The 20,232-nt window shown below is 44.3% G+C and overlaps 1 protein-coding gene across 4 annotated transcripts in view; it reads left to right on the top strand.

Annotated features, from left to right (window-relative positions):
• LOC145337430 (NACHT, LRR and PYD domains-containing protein 3-like) overlaps positions 1 to 20,232 on the top strand; it is a 97,771-nt gene that overhangs the window by 23,558 nt on the left and 53,981 nt on the right. For 3 of the 4 annotated variants that reach the window (XM_080182203.1, XM_080182202.1, XM_080182205.1), the window contains 3 exons: positions 10,222 to 10,393; positions 10,497 to 10,562; positions 17,860 to 19,597. In XM_080182203.1, the coding sequence (XP_080038329.1) occupies positions 10,222 to 10,393; positions 10,497 to 10,562; positions 17,860 to 19,597 (1,976 nt within the window). The remainder of the gene's footprint in view (positions 1 to 10,221; positions 10,394 to 10,496; positions 10,563 to 17,859; positions 19,598 to 20,232) is intronic. The other variant, XM_080182204.1, reaches the window with a different exon arrangement.

Below are 20,232 nucleotides of genomic sequence, written 5' to 3'. Positions count from 1 at the left end.
TAACACTTACTCAGCCCCTTTGAAGTTAAATCAAAGTGTAAGGCATTGCATTTATTGTCCAAACTAAATACTCCACAAAACAGACTTTTCACAACACCTGCTCTTAGTCTAATGCAACAATCACTTACATTTGACAAGCAACCAGACCACATCAACACACAAATACCAAACTACTCAAATTATTAGCTTAACCTTAAATTTTCCCTGATCAATTTCCCATCTTGCCAGTCAATTTATAATATTTCCCTAGTCAGCTTAGAGACCATAATTCCTTTCTCTCAAAATTCTGTTACCCACACTGCACACTCCCTCCTCAAAATAAAGGACCACTTGGGCTTCTTTGTGATGTTAGTGAGGTGTAAGCTCCTTACCCCACATGGTCTGTTTTAATGGGGTTCATAGGCATAACATTTCCTAATAACGCAAGACTATCCATTGATGGGGATGGTTAAGTCTGCATTCAGAACTATATAGAGTGCTGAGATTCTTTAAAACATTCATCCCCTCCCAGTCAACAATATCTCCTGGTAATTTCATGCCTTCCTTGCAACTAATAGTCACAGAATTTATCAGACCAGGGACAAATTCTAAACTCGCTGTGGGATCAAGTGCCTCTGGAAGAAGTGGGGGGTCCCCAGTCAATGCCACAACCCAATCCATAAACACCATCTCCCTCACAGTCAACTGTCCCAAACACAGACAACATCCTTATCTGCATTGACAACTGAGACTTTAATTGATTAATCTCCTGCTGGAACTTGGAGTAATCAGAACTTGGATTCTTTTCACTAACTTGATATACTTTAAACTGACTCAGACAATATACTTTCCTGTTTTGTTCCTGCTTTCTAATTTTCATGATGTGGAGATGCCAGCATTGGACTGGGGTAAGAACATAAGAAATAGGAGCAGGAGCAGGCCATCTAGCCCTTCGAGCCTGCCCCGCCATTCAATAAGATCATGGCTGATCTGTCGTGGCTCAGTTCCACATTCCCACCCTCTCCCCATAACCCTTAATCCCCTCTCTTATCAAAAACCCATCAACCTGCGTCTTAAAAATATTTAGCGAGGCAGCCTCCACCATTTCAACGGGCAGAGAATTCCAGAGATTCACCACCCTTTGAGTGAAGAAGTTCCTCCTCAACTCCATTCTAAACCACCCCCCCTTTATCTTGAGGCTGTGCCCCCTAGTCCTACTGTCCTTTGAGCGGGAAGAGTCTCTCCACCTCTATCCTATCCATCCCATTCTTCATCATATATGTCTCAATGAGATCTCCCCTCATTCTTCTAAACTCTAACGAGTACAAGCCTAGTTTATTCAGCCTCTCCTCATAGTTCAACCCCCTCAACTCCGGCATCAGCCTAGTAAACCTCTGCACTCCCTCCAAGGCCAAAATATCCTTGCGTAAGTAAACACAGTAAAAACTCTGACAACACGAGGTTTAAGTCCAATTGATTTATTTGATAGTAAACTCAATAGCTTTCAAGGTTTCCCTCTTCAGGTAAATGGAGTGTTCTGGCCTCAGACAGAGATTCACATTCTAATCAGTATTCTGTAAACTGCCTGTGCTTTATATGCTCTGTCTGAGGCCAATACTCTCCATTCACCTGAAGAAGAGGGAAATCTCGAAAGCTAGTGAGTTTACTATCAAATAAATCGGTTGGACTTAAACCTGGTGTTGTCAGACTTTTTGCTGTATCTAATTTTCCACAAAAGGACTTATTTTCTTCTCTTAACTTCTCAATTAACTCTCTCAATTTCTGACTCTTAACTTAATTTTCTGACTTCTCACTCTGTAACGCTTCTAAACTAATAATCACAAAAACTTTACTCAGTTTCAACAAACATTTTCCTTTATCTCTGTTTCTCTCATTAAAACATCTGACTCATGGATCCCAGATCCAAAAACTCGCTGTGGTACTCCACCCATTTCTCTAGGCATAGTCCCAGGAGAACAAGTGACTAAAGGTGTAGGGCCTGCTAATTTACCGATCGGTCCCTCTAAGTCAGTTGGTATCATGGGTATGAACACTCCTCTCTACTCCAGAGTTAGGTTTGAACCCTGCCTCATGGTCAACAATAGAGTTCACTCTCCCCCTTGACTGGCCTTACTTCAAAATCTGCCCTAGGGATCCCAGTCCCATCTCAGTATTGGCACAAGATTCTGCCCATAGGGGCCACTTTTTCTTCTTAATATATTCCCTAATTTTTTCCCATATGGGACACTTCTCAGTCTCTGTACTATTTCCTGCCATTCTATATTTAACGAGAAGGGGGTAGGGAGTCGATCGGACAGTGGGTACAGCTTTACGCTATGTTCCGGTCCTAATCCCACTGGGTTCTAATACAAACCTACAGAGTTTACCCTGTGCTCCTTGTTAGTAACAATACATGCACAATAAACAATTTCCTGAAAGCAGTTATTTGTCCAATAAGGACACCTGTCAGCTCTGAGTTTTAAATAACCATTCAATATAAATTCTGCAGAGTTTGATATCAGAGCAACAAAGTTACTTCTTATTGATGCCCCATGTTGGGCACCACTTGCCTGCTGCTCAGTCTGTTTTAATCCTTATACAGTGGACAAATAACTACAAGTAGACGTCTTATTAGTACAACCAATAATTATTTAAACCCACACAATCTATAATCACACCTGACCAACAATAAGTTATCTTACACAAAATACTAGAATTCAAGTCCAATACAAGACCTTGACTTAACTTTGCGTGACTGGCAAGTACGCAAACAGATATTGGCCTTTATCTGTGCACTGGTCTCAGTAGTTGTCTGGTCTAGCATTCTGGCTCTGGTCTTTCTTCCTTCTCGGGTGTGGTGACTGTCTTTGTGCTGGTTGTCACTGGTGATATTCAGCATTGTTGTAGCTCATTTGTGGGGTCAGAGAGAGAGATTCCTGGTTGTGCAGCACCCTTTATATCCCATTTGGTTTCCCACCCCTTTTTGGCCATTGCCAATCAATTGATCAGGACTTAATTCCCCTGATTGATAAGAGTCCAATCAGGTGCTACCACACTGATCTCTGGGTGTGTCCCCAGTGGCCATGTCTGTAGGTACATAGGTCATAAACCTCCCTCCTAAATAAGTGTTCACAAAGCCCTTATGTCTGGCACGCAACTCAGTGTGACCAGAAAGTCTGTTTCATCCTGGAGATGAAACAAGCCAGTGTGACTGTAAAGCCCCTTTCATCCTGGAGATGACCCCTATCCTGTTTATTCACTCATCAGGGTTGCAGCCTGTTTGTCTCTATCTTTAAACTGCAGCCTGTTAGTTTAGTTTCTTGCCCAATTGTCCCAGAGTGCTTTACAAAACTCCATTTTAGCTGGCCCATTTGGCTACAACCCCCTTGGTTACCCCTTCAAAAAAACTCTATCAAATTTGAGAGACATGATTTTCCACTCACACAAAACCATGCTGACTGTCCCCTATTGGTCATTGCATCTCTAATTACCTGTAGATCCTGTCTCTCAAAATACCTTACAACAACTTACCCACTACAAATTGAGGGTCACTGGCCTGTAGTTCCCAGACTTTTCTCTGCAGCCCTTAAGAACATCAGAAATAGGAGCAGGAGTAGGCCATCTAGCCCCTCGAGCCTGCCCTGCCCTTCAATAAGATCATGGCTGGTCTGATAGTGGTTCAGTTCCACTTACCCACCTGCTTCCCATAACCCTTAATTCCCTTATTGGTCAGAAATCAATCTATCTGTGACTAAAACACATTTAATGAGGTAGCCTCCACTGCTTCAATGGGCAGAGAATTCCAGAGATTCACCACCCTCTGGGAAAAGAAGTTCCTCCTCAACTCTGTTCTAAATTGACTCCCCCTTATTTTGAGGCTGTGCCCTCTAGTTCTTGTTTCCTTTCAAAGTGGAAATAATCTCTCTGCTTCTACCCTGTCTAGCCTCTTTATCTTGTATGTCTCGATAAGATCTTTGAGATCTTCTTAAACAAAGGCACAACATTTGCCACCCTTCAATCTTCAGACATCTTACCTGTGAGTTTAGCTGAGGAAACCTGCTGCCCTGACTCAAGCTGGCCTGTATGTGGATCCAGACACATACAAATGTGTTTGACTACTCTGAAATGGACATTGTCCTCTAAAATGGTCTAGAAAAAGAGGCAAAGCAGCTTAATTTCTCCAATAAAGGATGTGTTGACAGCACGATTACTGACTGAACTATCCAGGCTGGACTTGTGGCAGATTCACTTGTTTATGACTGTGTTGGTAAGACTCAGCGCACAGTCTGTGTTAGAGATGAAGAACCCTCTTTAAACTGAGGAGTGGGTGTGGTGTTGTGCGATGCTATGTCCCTGTGAAATGTGATAGATTATCAGGTACAGCATTGCTGATCACCTCAATCTATTCGATAGTAACATCACACATCCATCACTTCACCATTATAATCAAACCAGAGGCCTAACCCTGGCTCAATGAGTTGTGTAGACGAGTGTTATGACGGCCATAAAGGACACGGGAGATGGTCATTAAATCTCCTGTCAGCTTTTTGAAGTACAAACTTCCTGTTTGAGCAGTATCTTTAGCCGGACTGCTGGTTCTGGGATACAGGCTTGCTGTAAGTCGTGATTGCTGCTCTTCCTTCTGATTTTCAATAAACGGTTTCTGGTGATGGGAAAGTGGATTTGGAGGCTTACTGCATTGGCGATGAGGACTCACCTCTGCGGACGACTACATTCATCAAGTAGCTTCTTCAGTAATGAAAAGGAAATATGTATGTTTTTGTGAAACCTGAGCCCTATGATGAGTGTACAGAGAGCATGCATTACTAATTTCATGTTAGCAACATTGAAGGAGATGAAAAACAAATGTAATATTGTTGAGAGCGTGCGAGGCCCTGACATTCAGTATGATTTAAAAAGTTTGACCTTGCTGCGTGTCCCTGACTTAAACTATTGATGAACTAGTAGACCGAGGGAAAAACCTCCATGACCCGAATCCCTCTGTTATACTCCAGAGATACCACTTCAACGTGGCTGAGAAACCTGTAGGGAACCTGTCACCCAATTCCTGTCTGGATGATGAAAATTAGCAGAACATTTGTGAAATCTTGCTGCCTCGAGATGAATTGTGGTGATATAGATTGGTCTGCAGCATCAATAACCTAACTAGACCAAAAGAAGCTGTTGGTATAACTCAGTTGGATTTACAACAAATAATTCCAATAACGTAATGTCAGAATAAAGTAGACGAGGGGCTCAGGAACTACAAGGGGCGTCAGGCAGCAAAGTCATCCAACTGGGGAGAATGTCATTGTGTAAACAGTCTTTAATAGAGAGGGCTTGTGTAAACCAGGTGTTAAAGAACCCTTTGTGAGATCGGAACTTTAAAAGACCATCAACGAAAGGCAGTGATGACCCTAAGAGTGTTGGGGACCATATGCCAGAGAGTTGCGGATGCCAGACAATAAATTATTACAAGTACTGCCAAAGGGTACAGCCGAGGTGAAATTTTAGGAATAGACAAAACGTGTGCTGCCTAGTGAAGAAACCATGGCCAATACCTGACCGTACCATGCTGCTATTCCTTCTTACAGAGTCAGAGATATACAAGGGAATCACATCACCACAACAAAGGCTGCCCTCATCATTATAGAATTACTGGGAAATGGCTAACCCCAAAGAACAAAAACAGGAATAGGCCTTTCGACTCTCCAAGCCTGCCAATTATGCTGTCCGATTGAACTAAAACCCCCTACCCTTCCGGGGACCATATCCCCCCATTCCCATCCAATTCATGTATTTGTCAAGATGTCACTTAAAGTGACTATCTTATCTGCTTCCACTACCTCCCCCGACAGTGAGTTCCAGGCACCCACCACTCTCTGTGTAAAAAAAAATCAGCCACATACATCTCCTTTAAACTTTGCCCCTCACCCCTTAAACAGGCGCTCCCCCTAGTAATTGACTCTTCCACTCTGGGAAAACAGCTTCTGACGATCCACTCTGTCCATGCCTTTCATAATCTTGTAGACTTCTATCAGGTCTCCCCTCAACGTCTGTCGTTCCAGTGAGAACAAACCAAGTTCCTCCAACCTCTCCTCATAGCTATTACCCTCCATACTAGGCAACATCCTGTTTTTTCTCTCTGTAGCCTCTCCAAAGCCTCCACATCCTTCTGGTAGTGTGGCGACCAGAATTGAACACTATATTCCAAGTGCGGCCTAACTAAGGTTCTATAAAGCTGCAACATGGCTTGTCAATTTTAAAACTCAGTGGCCCAGCCAACGAAGGCAAGCCTGCCTTCTTGACTACCTTCTCCACCTGCATTGCCACTTTCAGTGACCTGTGTATCTATACACCCAGATCTCTTTGCCTATTAATACTGTTAAGGGTTCTGCCATTTACTGTATATTTCCTTTCTGTATTAGACCTTCAAAATGAATTACCTCACACTTGTCCCGATTAAACTCTGCCACCTCTCCACCCAAGTCTCCAACCAATCTATATCCTGCTGTATCCTTTAATTGTTCTCATCGCTTTCAGCAAATCCAACAACCTTTATGTCATCCACATATTTACTAATCAAACCAAATCATTTAGCAACGTCCCAGCACTGATCCCGGAGGAACACCACTTGTCACAGCCCTCAGAAATGCACTACTGCTACTCTCTGTCTTCTTTGACCGAGCCAGTTTTGTATCCACCTTACCAGTTCACCTCTGATCCCATGCGACTTCACCTTCTGCACCAGTCTGCCATGGGAAACCTTGCCAAAGGCCTTACTGAAGTCCATGTAAACAACATCCACTGCCCTACCCTCACCAATCATCTTCGTCACTTCCTCGAAAAACTCCATCAAGTTAGTGAGATACGACCTCTGCTTCACAAAACCCACAAGCCTGTCTCCTTTACCAGCATTGCATCAGGCCGTGATGACACTAAATCATTTGCAGAGTTTTCCAGTCTCCACAAGGCAGATTAGAGGCTGGACATAGAAAGAGCAATCTACAGTATTTGATTCTACATGGAGGATTCCAATGGTGACCCTGTGAAGAAATGTAACCTTACCTAGCTAAGAAAGACTAACAGTGGGATGGGATCATTGAGAGTCTCAAGTGTTGTTCCGTCCCCAGGGTGACACCCAATATTAATGGAACTACATAATGGCCACCTTGGGGTATCAAACAGATTGGCGGAAGAGGCAGTGCAAAACTTCAGAAATGGCAGGAAAAAAATCAACTGATGGCAACCATGGATAGCAAACTGGCGTGATATTTGTTTGACTGCAGGATCACACCACATATAACAAATGGAGTTGCCTCTGTGGATCTGTTAATGGGATGGCAGCTTCATATCAGAGACTATTGTTTCCAAACCTGGCAGGGAGGGTGGAGACCCAACGAGAAAATCAGAAGAGAAATAAAGATTCTACAAGGACAGAAAGAACATTTGAAGCAGGTCACCTGATTCACACAGTCAGCTTCAACGCTGGTCCCAGCTGGGACTCTGTGACTGTTATGGAGAAAACAGGACCTGCATCTTAAGCTTAAAGCCTTAAAGAAACATCTCAGATGCAGGTTGTCCACTTCTGAACAGGTCTCATTCCCCATGGAGAAGCCACTTCCAATGTTGACCCTCAACTCGAAGCTGAGTCCGCATTAGCCTCTCCAGATAAAGAAGGCATGGACTCGGAGGTGAAAGCTGAGGAAGTGGGTGTCCAGACTACAACAAAGCCAAAGGAGGAGACTGCATCAGTGAGCCTACGTTGCTCCCTGGAAACAGAGGACCCTATTCACTACACTGCCTGACCCAGGCCCACCTTCAATACACCACAGACCAAACGCTAAGTGATTGACAGTAACTCCTCACGGTGGGAGTGTTGGGGGAGAAACGGACTCGAGGTTGGGGGCGGGGGAGGGGTGGGACGAGTGTTATGAAGGACATGGGGGATTGTTGATAGATCTGTCCATGGGCTTTGTGGAGTACAAAGTCACGTATTAAGCAAAAGGAGACTTGCCCAATGGGAAGATAGCGATGGGAGTTTAAAACCTTTTCCTTTAAGCCACACTGTTGTTGTAGGTCCCAAGTTGACAGACGTGTTTACTGTAACGGATGCAACTCATCTTGTTAGTCCCACTAAAGGGTTTCAGGAGAGAGGAATTTGTCTCTTTCTGAATTACTACAGAGACCATTGCAGGAACAGCAGCAGGGATAGATAAAAACGATGTGCCAATCTGGGGAATCTACAACCCCTCACCCTGCTATAGATAGGCAAGTTGAGCCACAACTGACACAGCATAAAGCTTTTCTACCCTGCCATACCAAGGCATATGATGTTGGACAATTAAACAGCAAACGTGTGGAGGGGATTTCTCAAAGTTTCACATCCAGCTCAGGAGTGCAAAAGACCAGGCTGAAACATTCACAATAATATTCAGTCAGACATGTTACTGAGTTATTAATTTCACCCTCTTCATGGGATCCCCATCATCACAGAAAAACATACTCAATTCCCTCCACATGATCTAAAGTGGCTGACTGAGACCTGGACAGATTATCTGTGACTTCAGTGTTTAGAATCAAGCTGAACTCCCATTTCCTGTATAATTATCAGTGCAGAAATATCCTTATTCCCTGAATGTAACACTACACATTTCTACTCCCACCTCAGCACAGCTCCTGCTGAATCTGAATCTATATTTGTGTTACCCCCTGATTCATCTGTTCCAATGTTCTCCTGTTGGGCCTCCCACATTGTCCTTTATCTTCACATACTCAGATCCTGCTGCCTTTACTGTGTTCCCCTGCAGATAATCAGTTTGTACTCACGATGGCCCCCAGTCCTCAGATGTGTTTGATTTAAAATTCCCATTCTTCTAGTTTACGAGTCAATGAGTTTGAACCATTCCTGTAAACTCCTGAAATACTCCATTAACATGTCTCTGACATCTTGCCCAGCCCCTCCTTCACACCCCACTTGTAACTGTGTTACTATCTCTCAAATCCTATCTAACTCCCGTCTCCTCTTTACCAAGATTTCATACCAGTTATTTGAAAATGAAAAATGTTTTGTTTCTGGAATTTGAGTTACTGAGTGGTAAAGATTACATTAGATTTTTTACCATTGTCAATGGCTCATTCTCCTGACCTAAATTAGCAGTCGGTATTTGGATTAGTCAGTGCCAATTTGTCAGTCAAATTTCATTTTAACATTGCTTCCATTTCAATAACTGAAGGATCAAACTCATTATTTCCCTCTGTCTGAGTTCTGATTCGCCGTTGTTTAGTTTACTTGCACACGGAGAGCAGGAATCCCTACAGTCCATAAGGAGGCCCATCATTCTGCACCAACTCTTTGAAAGAGCAGTTTACCCAGGCCCAGCTTTAGACAATGGAAACAGGAGCACCTGCAGGAAACCCAGACTTACCAAGACACCATCCACCTCTCCGTTCCTACCACCGTTTCAGGAAGAGCGTTTCAAAGACGCTCCACCCTTTCAGAGAGAAAAAAAAACATAGCCACATCTCATCAGGATTTCCTGGAAAATCAGAGCGTGATTTAAGTGTGTGGAAAACGGGGATCATGTTGTCAATCAGTAATCGAATGTCATAGAAACCCTACAGTGCAGAAAGAGGCCATCTGGCCTATCAATTCCGCACTGACCACAATCCCACCCAGGCCCTATCCCCTTATCGCTATGTATGTACCTGCACATCTCAGTACACTAAGGGGCAATTTTAGCATGGCCAATCAATCTAACCCTGACATCTTTGGACTGTGGGAGGAAACTGGAGCACCCGGAGGAAACCCATGCAGACAGAGGAGAATGTGCAAACTCCACACTGACAGTGACCTGAGCCGGGAATCAAACCCAGGTCCCTGGAGCTGTGAAGCAGCAGCGCTAACAGCTGTGCTACCGTGCCACCCCATCATGCTGGACACTGAGGGACAGACAACTATCACATGAAAATATTACAGATTCTCAGTGATTCCACACTAGCTGAAATGTGTTTTTGATTTCTAGTTCAGTTGATTCACTTTTGTTTATTGTTAATGATTGGAATGAGATTTCAAGAGAATTTTCAGTCCGTGTTTATTATGGATCAGGACTCGGCCCAGTGACTGATTTCTGAGCTGAAAACAACTGGGAAATCCCATCACTGAGCAGATCCTTTCCTTCTCATTCTCAGTGTTTATCTTTCACTCTGTGTCTCATTATTCTTCATTATTATTCTTCATAGAAAGTCACTGAGCTCGTGGAGAAGGGAAACCGGGCGGACAGTTCCAAACTTCTCCTCAGTCTGGTGATGGGAAAAGGATCTCGGGCTCGAAGGGTGATGTGGGAATCCTTTGTGAGAATGCGTCACGGAGTCCCAAAGCTGGATAAAATACTGAAAGAAATACAGGAGCTTGGTACGGTAAAATCACAGTGAATTCAATTTCACATTTAAACAATGTCGATATCACTGTAATATTACACAGAGCTGTTTTCATGGAAGTTCATTTATTTAAACAGGTGCTGATTTGTTTGATTATATGGACATCGCACATGGTTTATCTGAATTACCCAGTCAGCTGAAAGGTAAGAGAGGAAATGGAGATAATAAACTATTTCACTTCTGAGAATCTGAATGATTGGAGCCTTTTTAAAGAGATTGTGAAAATCTGGGATAGTGAAAATTAAAGACTGGAAATTGGGTAGAGCATGATTCAGTTTTATCATTAATACTCAACCATACATAGCTTCAAATTACAATTCATATCATCTCTCGTTTTTTTTCCAAGAATGTGTGACCATTGCATCTTTTCACTGAACCCAGCTGTTAATTGCTATTAATTCTGAAGTCTTGTACACACCCGGCTGAAACCCAGTACTGTGTGAATCTCAGTACAGAGTTCCTGTGTGCCGGGGTTTTCTGACGAACAGAAAGCAAAGGAGGGGGGGTTGAGAGGGGTGCGGTAAATGGGTGTTTTTCTTATTGGCGATCAGTGACTAGTGGTGTGCCTCAGGGATCAGTGTTGGGACCGTAATTGCTTATGATTTACATGGAAGATTTGGAGTTGGGGACCAAGTGCAGTGTGCCAAAATTTGCAGATGACACGAAGATGAGTGGCAAAGTGTGCAGAGGACACTGAAAGTCTACAAAGAGATATAGATAATCTAAGTGACTGGGTGAGGGTCTGGCAGATGGAGTACAATGTCAGTAAATGTGAGGTTATCCATTTTGGTAGGATTAACAGCAAAGTGGACTATTATTTAAATGGTAAACAATTGCAGCTTGCTGCTGTGCAGAGGGACCTGAGTGTCCTTGTGCAAGAATTACAGGTTTGTTTGTTTGCAGGTGCAGCAGGGAATTAAGAAGGCAAATGAAAGATAGACGGATGGAGTTTAAAAACAGCGAGGTTATGTTGCAGCTGTATGGGATGCTGGTGAGGCCACACCTGGAGTACTGTGTACAGTTTGGGTCTCCTTACTTGAGAAAGGATATACTGGCACTAGAGGGGGTGCAGAGGAGATTCACTAGGTTGATTCTGGAGTTGAGAGGGTTGGCTTTAGAGGAGAGACTGAGTAGACCGTGAAGATACTCCTTGGAATTCAGAAGAATGAGGGGAGACTTTTAGAAACATATAAGATTATGAAGGGAATAGATAAGATAGAAGCAGGGAAGTTGTTTTCACTGACAGGTGAAACTAGAACTAGGGGGCATGGCCTCAAAATAAGAGGGACCAGATTTAGGACTGAGTTGAGGAGGAACCTCTTCACACAAAGGATTGTGAATCTGTGGAATATCTCTAGTCCCAGACTCCCATTCAGAAAAGCTCCCCTCTACTGCTATCCCGTCTTCTATGGCCAGGCCAGTTCTGTATCCATCTACCCAGCTCTCCTCTGACCCCATACCTTAAACCTATCATTGTCACTGGATCAAAATCCTGGAACTCTCTCTGTGTCAGTATTGTGGGTGTAACTAAACCACGTGGACTGCAGCGGGTCCAGAAGGCAGCTGACGAGCACCTTTTCACGGGAATTAGGGATGGACAATAAATGCTGGCTGAATGGAATGACTCGGGAAACCAGATCGGAAAGGAACATACTTCATTACAGAATGCAAAGCAAAACAACTGTCTGATGTGTATATACACATTAGTCCATGGCAATCAACCTAATCTTTGGACTGTGGGAGGAAACCAAAGTATCCAGAGGAAACCCATGTAGATACGGGGAGAACGTGCAGTCTCCACAAAGAGTCACCCGAACACTGGAATTGAACCCGGGTCCCTGGCACTTTGCTGCCCCCTGTAACTCCAAGCTCACCGCCCCCCCCCTCACTCTGTCTCTGTATTATTCCTGATAAATGATGCCCCTATTCAACACTGCATCAACAACTACATTTGAGGCACATTTATCTTAATCTTTATCTGAAACCTGTTTGTCCATGTGTTTTCTCACTGCATGCAGTCAGATGCATATTTTTTCATATGATTGTTTTCTACTATGTTAATCACCCTATTAATATTTCCATTGGCAAATTTACTGTACACCTAATACTCGACTACTGCTCCGAGCTTGTTCAATCTTGTTCACCTCATGAATGGGACTGGTAAGAGTAATGTGCGTTGGACTAATTCTCAGGGAAGGCCATTCCAAATCCAGACTTTCTCATTTCCACTGAAACAATAACACTGTCTCACAGTGACCTTGTGTGAGGAATCTTATCAGTCTAGAATGACAATGTCCACCGGATTCCCCAATCCACTGGTAGACTCAATTTCACAGTAAACTCCAGCACAATCTATTTATTGTAGAATGTGTATTGTGAATATCTCCTTTTTCACAGTGATCAAAAATAATATCTTATATTTTCCCTTGCACCATCCACCAGACAATATACATCAGACTGATAAATGTGTGGGTTGCTCGCTCTGATTTACCCCACATTGGGCTAAACGCTTGGGTGGGCTGGGAAGGAATATTGAACTTTACCATTTCATGCAACAGAATTTAACGTCAGACAATATTTGATAAATAACGAATAAAGAACAGTACAGCACAGGAACAGGCCCTTCGGCCCTCCAAGTCTTCACAGATCATGTGTTCCTAACTAGACCATTTGTTTGCATCCCCCTATTCCCAGTCTGTTCATGTGGCTGTCTAGATAAGTCTTAAATGATCCAAACAAGTCTGTCTCACCCACCTTGCTTGGTAGTGTATTCCAGACCCCCACCATCCTCTGTGTAAAATACATCCCACCCATATCTGTATTGAACCTCACCCCCCCACCCCCCTTACCTTGAACTTGTGACCTCTTGTGTTTGTCATTTCCAACCTGGGTAAAAGTTTCCAACTGTTCACCCTATGTTTGCCCTTCATAATTTTATAAACTTCTATTAGATCACCCCTTAACCTCTGTCTTTCGAACCATAGTTTACTCAATATCACCTCATAGCTGTGACCCTCCATACCAGGCAACATCCTGGTAAACCTTTTCTGCACTCTCTCCACAGACTCCACGTCCTTCTGCTGGTGTGGCGACCAGAATTGTCAGTCTTCCAAATGTGGCCTAACCAACGTTCTATATAGCTGCAACATCATTTTTTTTTTAACTCTATGCCCCGTCCAATAAAGGCAAGCGTGCTTTATGCCGTCTTTGCCATTTTTCCACCCGTGTTGCCGCCTTTAAGGATCTATGAACTTGCACATCCAGATCCCTCTGTGTGTCTATACTCCTGATGGTTCTGCCATTTATTGTGTAGCTCCCTCCTGCACTCAATCTGCCAAAATGCATCACTTCACATTTATCTGGATTAAATCCCATCTCTGCCCAATTTTCCAGCCTATCTATATCCTGCCGTATTCTCTGACCAGAATGGTAGGGAGTGGGATAGCTTGACGTTGGGTTCGGACATAGCTCGGCACAACATCGAGGGCCGATGGGCCTGTACTGTGCTGTACTGTTCTATGTTCGAATGTTCATCACTATCCACAACTCCAGCAATCTTTGTGTCGTCGCAAACTTACTAATAAGAACATAAGAAATAGGAGCAGGAGTAGGCCATCTGGCCCTTCGAGCTTGCCCCGCCATTCAATAAGATCATGGCTGATCTGTCGTGGCTCAGTTCCACATTCCCGCCCTCTCCCCATAACCCTTAATCCCCTCTCTTATCAAAAACCCATCAACCCGCGTCTTAAAAATATTTAGCGAGGCAGCCTCCACCACTTCAATGGGCAGAGAATTCCAGAGATTCACCACCCTTTGAATGAAGAAGTTCCTCCTCAACTCTGTTCTAAACTGCCCCCCCCCTTTATCTTGAGGCTGTGCCCCCTAGTCCTACTGTCCTTTCTGAGCGGGAAGAGTCTCTCCACCTCTATCCTATCCATCCCATTCATCATCTTATATGTCTCAATGAGATCTCCCCTCATTCTTCTAAACTCTAACGAGTACAAGCCTAGTTTATTCAGCCTCTCCTCATAGCTCAACCCCCTCAACTCCAGAATCAGCCTACTAAACCTCTGCACTCCCTCCAAGGCCAAAATATCCTTGCGTAAGTGTGGCGCCCAAAACTGCACACAGTACTCCAGCTGCGGCCTCACCAATGCTCTATATAGCCGCAGCAAGACCTCCCTGCTTGTGCAGTTTTGGGCGCCGCACCTGCGCAAAGATATTTTGGCCTTGGAGGGAGTGCAGAGGAGGTTCACTAGGCTGATGCCGGAGTTGAGGGGGTTGAGCTATGAGGAGAGGCTGAATAAACTAGGCTTGTACTCGTTAGAGTTTAGAAGAATGAGGGGAGATCTCATTGAGACATATATGATGATGAATGGGATGGATAGGATAGAGGTGGAGAGACTCTTCCCGCTCAGAAAGGACAGTAGGACTAGGGGGCACAGCCTCAAGATAAAGGGGGGGGGGGGCGGTTTAGAACGGAGTTGAGGAGGAACTTCTTCACTCAAAGGGTGGTGAATCTCTGGAATTCTCGGCCCGTTGAAGTGGTGGAGGCTACCTCGCTAAATATTTTTAAGACGTGGGTTGATGGGTTTTTGATAAGAGAGGGGATTAAGGGTTATGGGGAGAGGGCGGGAAAGTGGAATTGAGCCACGACAGATCAGCCATGATCTTATTGAATGGCGGGGCAGGCTCGAAGGGCTAGATGGCCTACTCCTGCTCCTATTTCTTATGTTCTTATATTCAATCCCCCTCACTATGAAGGCCAGCATCCCATTCACCTTCCTGACCACCTACAAGCTGGGTTTTTGCGACTCATGCACAAGGACCCCGAGGTCCCTCTGCACCATCGCCTGCTGCAGTTTTTCGCCCCGTAAGTAATAATCCTTCCTACCATTATTCCTACCGAAGTGGACCACCTCGCACTTGCCAACATTAAATTCCATTTGCCAGTTCCTGGCCCATTCGCCCAGCCTATCTAGATCCTTCTGCAGACTCTCCACACCCTACGCGCAATTTGCCGTTTCACCAATCTTGGTGTCATCAGCAAATTTCGACACCATACACTTGGTTCCCTCCTCCAGATCATCAGACCAGCTACATCATCTTCCACATCATTTATATGGTCCCAGTACAGAGCCCTGCGGAACACCACTAGTCTCCAACCTCCAATCAGAAAAAGACCCCTCCACTGTTACCCTCTGTCTTCTATGGCCAAGTCAGTTCTGTATCCATCTAGCTAGTTCACCTTTGATCCCGTGAGATTTAATCTTCTGCACCAGCCTGCCATGAGGGACCTTATCAAATGCTTCACTGAAATGCATTTAAACGACATCCATGGCCCTTCCTTCCTCAATCACTTTTGTCACCTCCTTTTCTCAGACTAACTGCTGATGTTCACACAATTGAACATTGATCTGAAGCAGAAATCTGAGGAAAAAAAGAATATCTGGGCTTGATGCAAAACTACTGGTTGTTTCTGAATAGCAGTGAAAGACAGCACACTGGTCTACTCAGCAATCCTTTAATTCAGAGGTTATGTTTGAAGTCAGTGTGAGAACTAAGAAAGTGACATTTTCGCATTACAAAGAAACAAGAGACAGAATTAATCAAAACATTAAAATTATTGGTAAACAGTTCAAATGAACTTCAAATGTTTACTGCTTTCATATTACACTTTGTAAAGTGGCTTGTTGTTCTATTTCTTGTTTCTGTCATGGCTCGACTGTTATTAAAGCAGAATTGTTAAATCTGTGTGTACAATCCCTGAAATATAATTAGTGATTACTGACACACGATAAAACAGGAAGGTTATTTTTGAGTTCTCTGTCTAAAGGCAGGTTATATCTCCACCATGGGCAGGGCAACGAGCGAGGTCCTGAATTCACCTTAGAAAGAACAGGGATCGGTCGTCAGGCTGTTGTTCGAACAGAAACCACATCAAGCTTCCATCCAACTGAGCCAAACGGCTCCCAATAACTCACTTAATGCGATAACAGCCTGATAGAATAGCAGAACTTTCCATGTTCAAAACTGTTGCTTTTCTAATACACACAGTATGACAGAGAACCTATTGAAGTTTACATACAGTAACAGTGAGACTCCTGAACAATTACAGTCTCTCCCGCTACCACACAGTGTCTAATATCCCACTTACCATTTCTGCAGCAGATTGGGAGCTCTGACTAGTTCACAAACTATGTTGACTGTTATATAATCAAGATCTACCAGTGAGATGTCCATAATAAGGGCAGGGAGGAAAGTATTAACCATCAGAGTTAAAACATCACCTTTGTAAAATCAATGGGGGTGATTCTCCCAGCTCGCTGTGCTGTTTTGATAGCGCAGGAGACCGGTGCAGAGCCGTTTCACAGGCTCCCCGCTGGGGGCCATCGCCTGCATGTGTCTCCCGCAGCTGGATTTCAGGCACCGTCAGCTCTGTGCCAGAGAGATCGGCGTGGAGCTGTATAAATTATTACAATGCACATTTGAATCTGCTTAAAAGTCGTTAGAGGGCCCAGGACTGAAATTTCCAGGCCCTCTAGCGTCTTGTCCCACCACCTCCTCACATGAGAAGGGGTTTTGTAGAACTTCCCATTTGCAGGGAGCTGGAGACCAGACCCCACTGGAGTGAAGGGGATGACATTGAGGCCCCCAGGTTGGAGGTGGCTGGGGTACCCTGGGCATTGCCAGCCTGGGCCCTCGGCACTGCCAAAGGGACAAAATGCGAATGTCCAGGACACCTTGGAACTGCTGACTGGGTATTGAAGAGTGCCAAGGGTTCGGGGCCTAATGAGGATTGGGCCTGTGGGAGTGAGAGTGGGGAGTCCCGCTTCCACTCTGCATTCAGGCTGAGTGATGGAGGGAGGGAGGACAGCGATTGGGGCTGGCCATCAGGGTGGGGAGGGGGGATCAGCCTGCTGGGGGGTGTCAAGTTTACAGCGGGGTCAGTCTGCTGAGGTGTGGGGGGCGCGTCAGGACGTGTCGGAGGAGGAGAAATGTTGGCCGCCGCCATGGTGGGGCCACTACCCATGCGCCGATCTCTGCGCTGACAGATCATCGCACGCACAGTGGCCACTCAGCACGATGCTGCCGGTCTCTCCAACTGGAATAGGCTCCGTCCACTCTGCTGTGCACAGATTGTGGGAGATTCATTTTGAAACTCCTGCTGAAAAGTCCAGCATGATTTACTCCAGTTTTTACACACATTCGACATTTAGATTCCTGTTTGGGAGAATCACCCTCAGCATGTTATAGAAATATTGGAATTAAGCGATGATCTGAAACTTTAAATGGAAATTAATCATTGTCAAATGAGATTTCCAATAACGCAATTTTATATCCTACTCAAACCTTGACTGACAGTGTAAAATAAATCTCTCAAATCAGTAAAGACAGTGTCTTAATGCAACTAACATTTTCTCTCTGTTCTGATTGAAGATCTCCAACAGAAGCACAAGGAGACACTCCGGGTACAAACTGAAACACTGAGAGTGAACACTATCCTCATAAAGGAGAAGGTTAAGATTTTCCAGCTGGTTGATCGATACGCTGAGCTAACGATTATTTCCAATGTTCGAGATCGGACACTTGTCGAACATGAACTGCTGGCAAGAGGCCGAGACCATGAAAAATGGAGAGAGAAACATCTCCAGAGAGAACTGGAAAAAATCCGAACTGATCAATTGTTCCAGAGCAGCTTTTCCCAGAGAAAATCCAAATCTGGGAATTCAGCAGCAGTGAGCGGAGTCCCGGGAATTGGAAAAACAACAATGGTACAAAAGATTGTTTATGACTGGGCCACTGGGAAAATATACCCACACTTTCAATTTGTCTTCAGTTTTAAATTCCGGGATTTGAACACTATTAACTGTAGAATAAACCTGAGGAATCTGATACTGTTTTTCTATCCTTACTTTGGGAATATTCTGGGAGAGCTCTGGAAGAACCCAGAGGGATTGCTGTTTATATTCGATGGTTTGGATGAATTCAAGGACAGGATTGATTTTGCCGACAATCGGAGAAATACAGAACCTCAGTCCATGTGCACAGATCCTGAATGCTGGTGTGAAGTGTCTGACATTGTGTACAGTTTAATACAGCACAAGCTGCTCCCAGGATGTTCAGTGCTAGTGACCAGCCGCCCCACTGCATTACATTTATTAGAAAAGGCTGAGATCAGTGTCTGGGCTGAAATCCTGGGATTTGTTGGTGATGAACAGAAGGAATATTTCAACAAGTTTTTTGAAGATCAGACAGTGGCAGTAGCTGTTTTCAAACACGTGGAGGAGAACGAGATCCTGTACACCATGTGTTATAACCCTTCCTACTGCTGGATCCTCGCTCTGTCACTGGGTCCCTTCTTTACACAAAGAGACAGGGAACAGCAGCGAGTTCCCAAGACCATCACCCAACTATATTCCTACTATATTTACAACATTCTGAAAAACCATGGCCGAGAGATTGAAAACCCCCGTGATGTGTTACTGAAGCTTGGTGAGATGGCCTACACAGGAGTCTCCAAGAAGAAGATTGTGTTTAGGGATGGAGATTTGATTGAGTACAATCTACAACCTTCCCAGTTCCTGTCTGGGTTCCTGATGGAACTTTTGGAGAGAGATGATTCTGCCCAGTGTGTGGTTTACACATTCCCACACCTCACCATCCAAGAGTTTGTAGCTGCACTCACACAATTCCTGACTCCAGATCCCGGGGATATCAGGAAACTCCTCAGTGAAGCCCATAGCGAGGAAGATGGGCGATTTGAGATATTTCTCCGTTTTGTTGCTGGTCTCTCCTCCCCACAGTCAGCTCGACCCCTGGAGGAGTTTCTGGGTAAATTTCTTCATCAAACAACCTGCCGAGTAATTGACTGGGTGAAGGAGAAGGTTGAAGGGCAGATTGGAAACACACAGACTGAAACTGGGAAAAGGAACCTCCTGAACACATTCCACTACCTGTTTGAGTCTCAGAATAAAGCACTGGCTCGGAACACAGTGGGATCTGTGAAAACACTTTCATTTAGTGGATTGGGACTGACCCCGATTGACTGTGCAGTCCTGTCTCATATCATTGGATTCTGTGATACAATAAAACACTTCGATCTACAGCGATGCGACATTCAGTGTGAAGGGTTCCAGCGGCTGGGACCCGTTCTGCACAAGTGTCAGGAGTTGAGGTAACTGTTTGTTTGGTCCCGTCCCTGATATTTTCATTGTTCAGAAACCATTTCCTTTGTTCTAATAAAACAGAGACATGTTCAGTTGAGGAAGTCGAGAGGGAAACAATGTCCAATGGTCACAGAGAAAGTGTGGGAGAATGGTGCAGAGTAATAATGTTCATTTCAGAGCAGCTGCAGACATGATGGGCCGATTGGCCTCATTCTGAACCTGTAATAAATCGATGATTCTCTGATAAAACTACAGCAGTTCGAGAATGCAGATTTTCATGGCAAATGGGCAATAAATGTTGGCAGAATCAGTGAATATCACATTCTTCAGTGAATTAGGGCTCCCTACAAAAATTAAAACAGGATATTTCACTCTCCCAACAGAAACATCTGATTATGTATGATACTAGAAAGGATTTTTTTCCTCTTGTGTTTGGTACAGCTTACAGTTTGGGGCTAATTATTATCAGGATTATTTTCCTATATGCTGCCTCTGTTATCGATTATAGTTGGTGTGTGTTATATCGGGACAGTGTCCCTTTATAATTCATGTGATCACCGGTGACATCAGTCAGGGTCGCAGTGGATGTTCAGTCTTGTATCAAACCTTACACTTTGCAGTCTAGAGAAAGAAAAAACCTCAG

The sequence above is a fragment of the Carcharhinus amblyrhynchos genome, unplaced genomic scaffold, assembly GCF_965287045.1.
Source record: "Carcharhinus amblyrhynchos unplaced genomic scaffold, sCarAmb.v2.hapA scaffold_48, whole genome shotgun sequence".
Classification (NCBI taxonomy): domain Eukaryota; kingdom Metazoa; phylum Chordata; class Chondrichthyes; order Carcharhiniformes; family Carcharhinidae; genus Carcharhinus; species Carcharhinus amblyrhynchos.
Note: the sequence above shows the minus strand (reverse complement) of the source record. Positions and strands in the feature narration are given on the sequence as shown.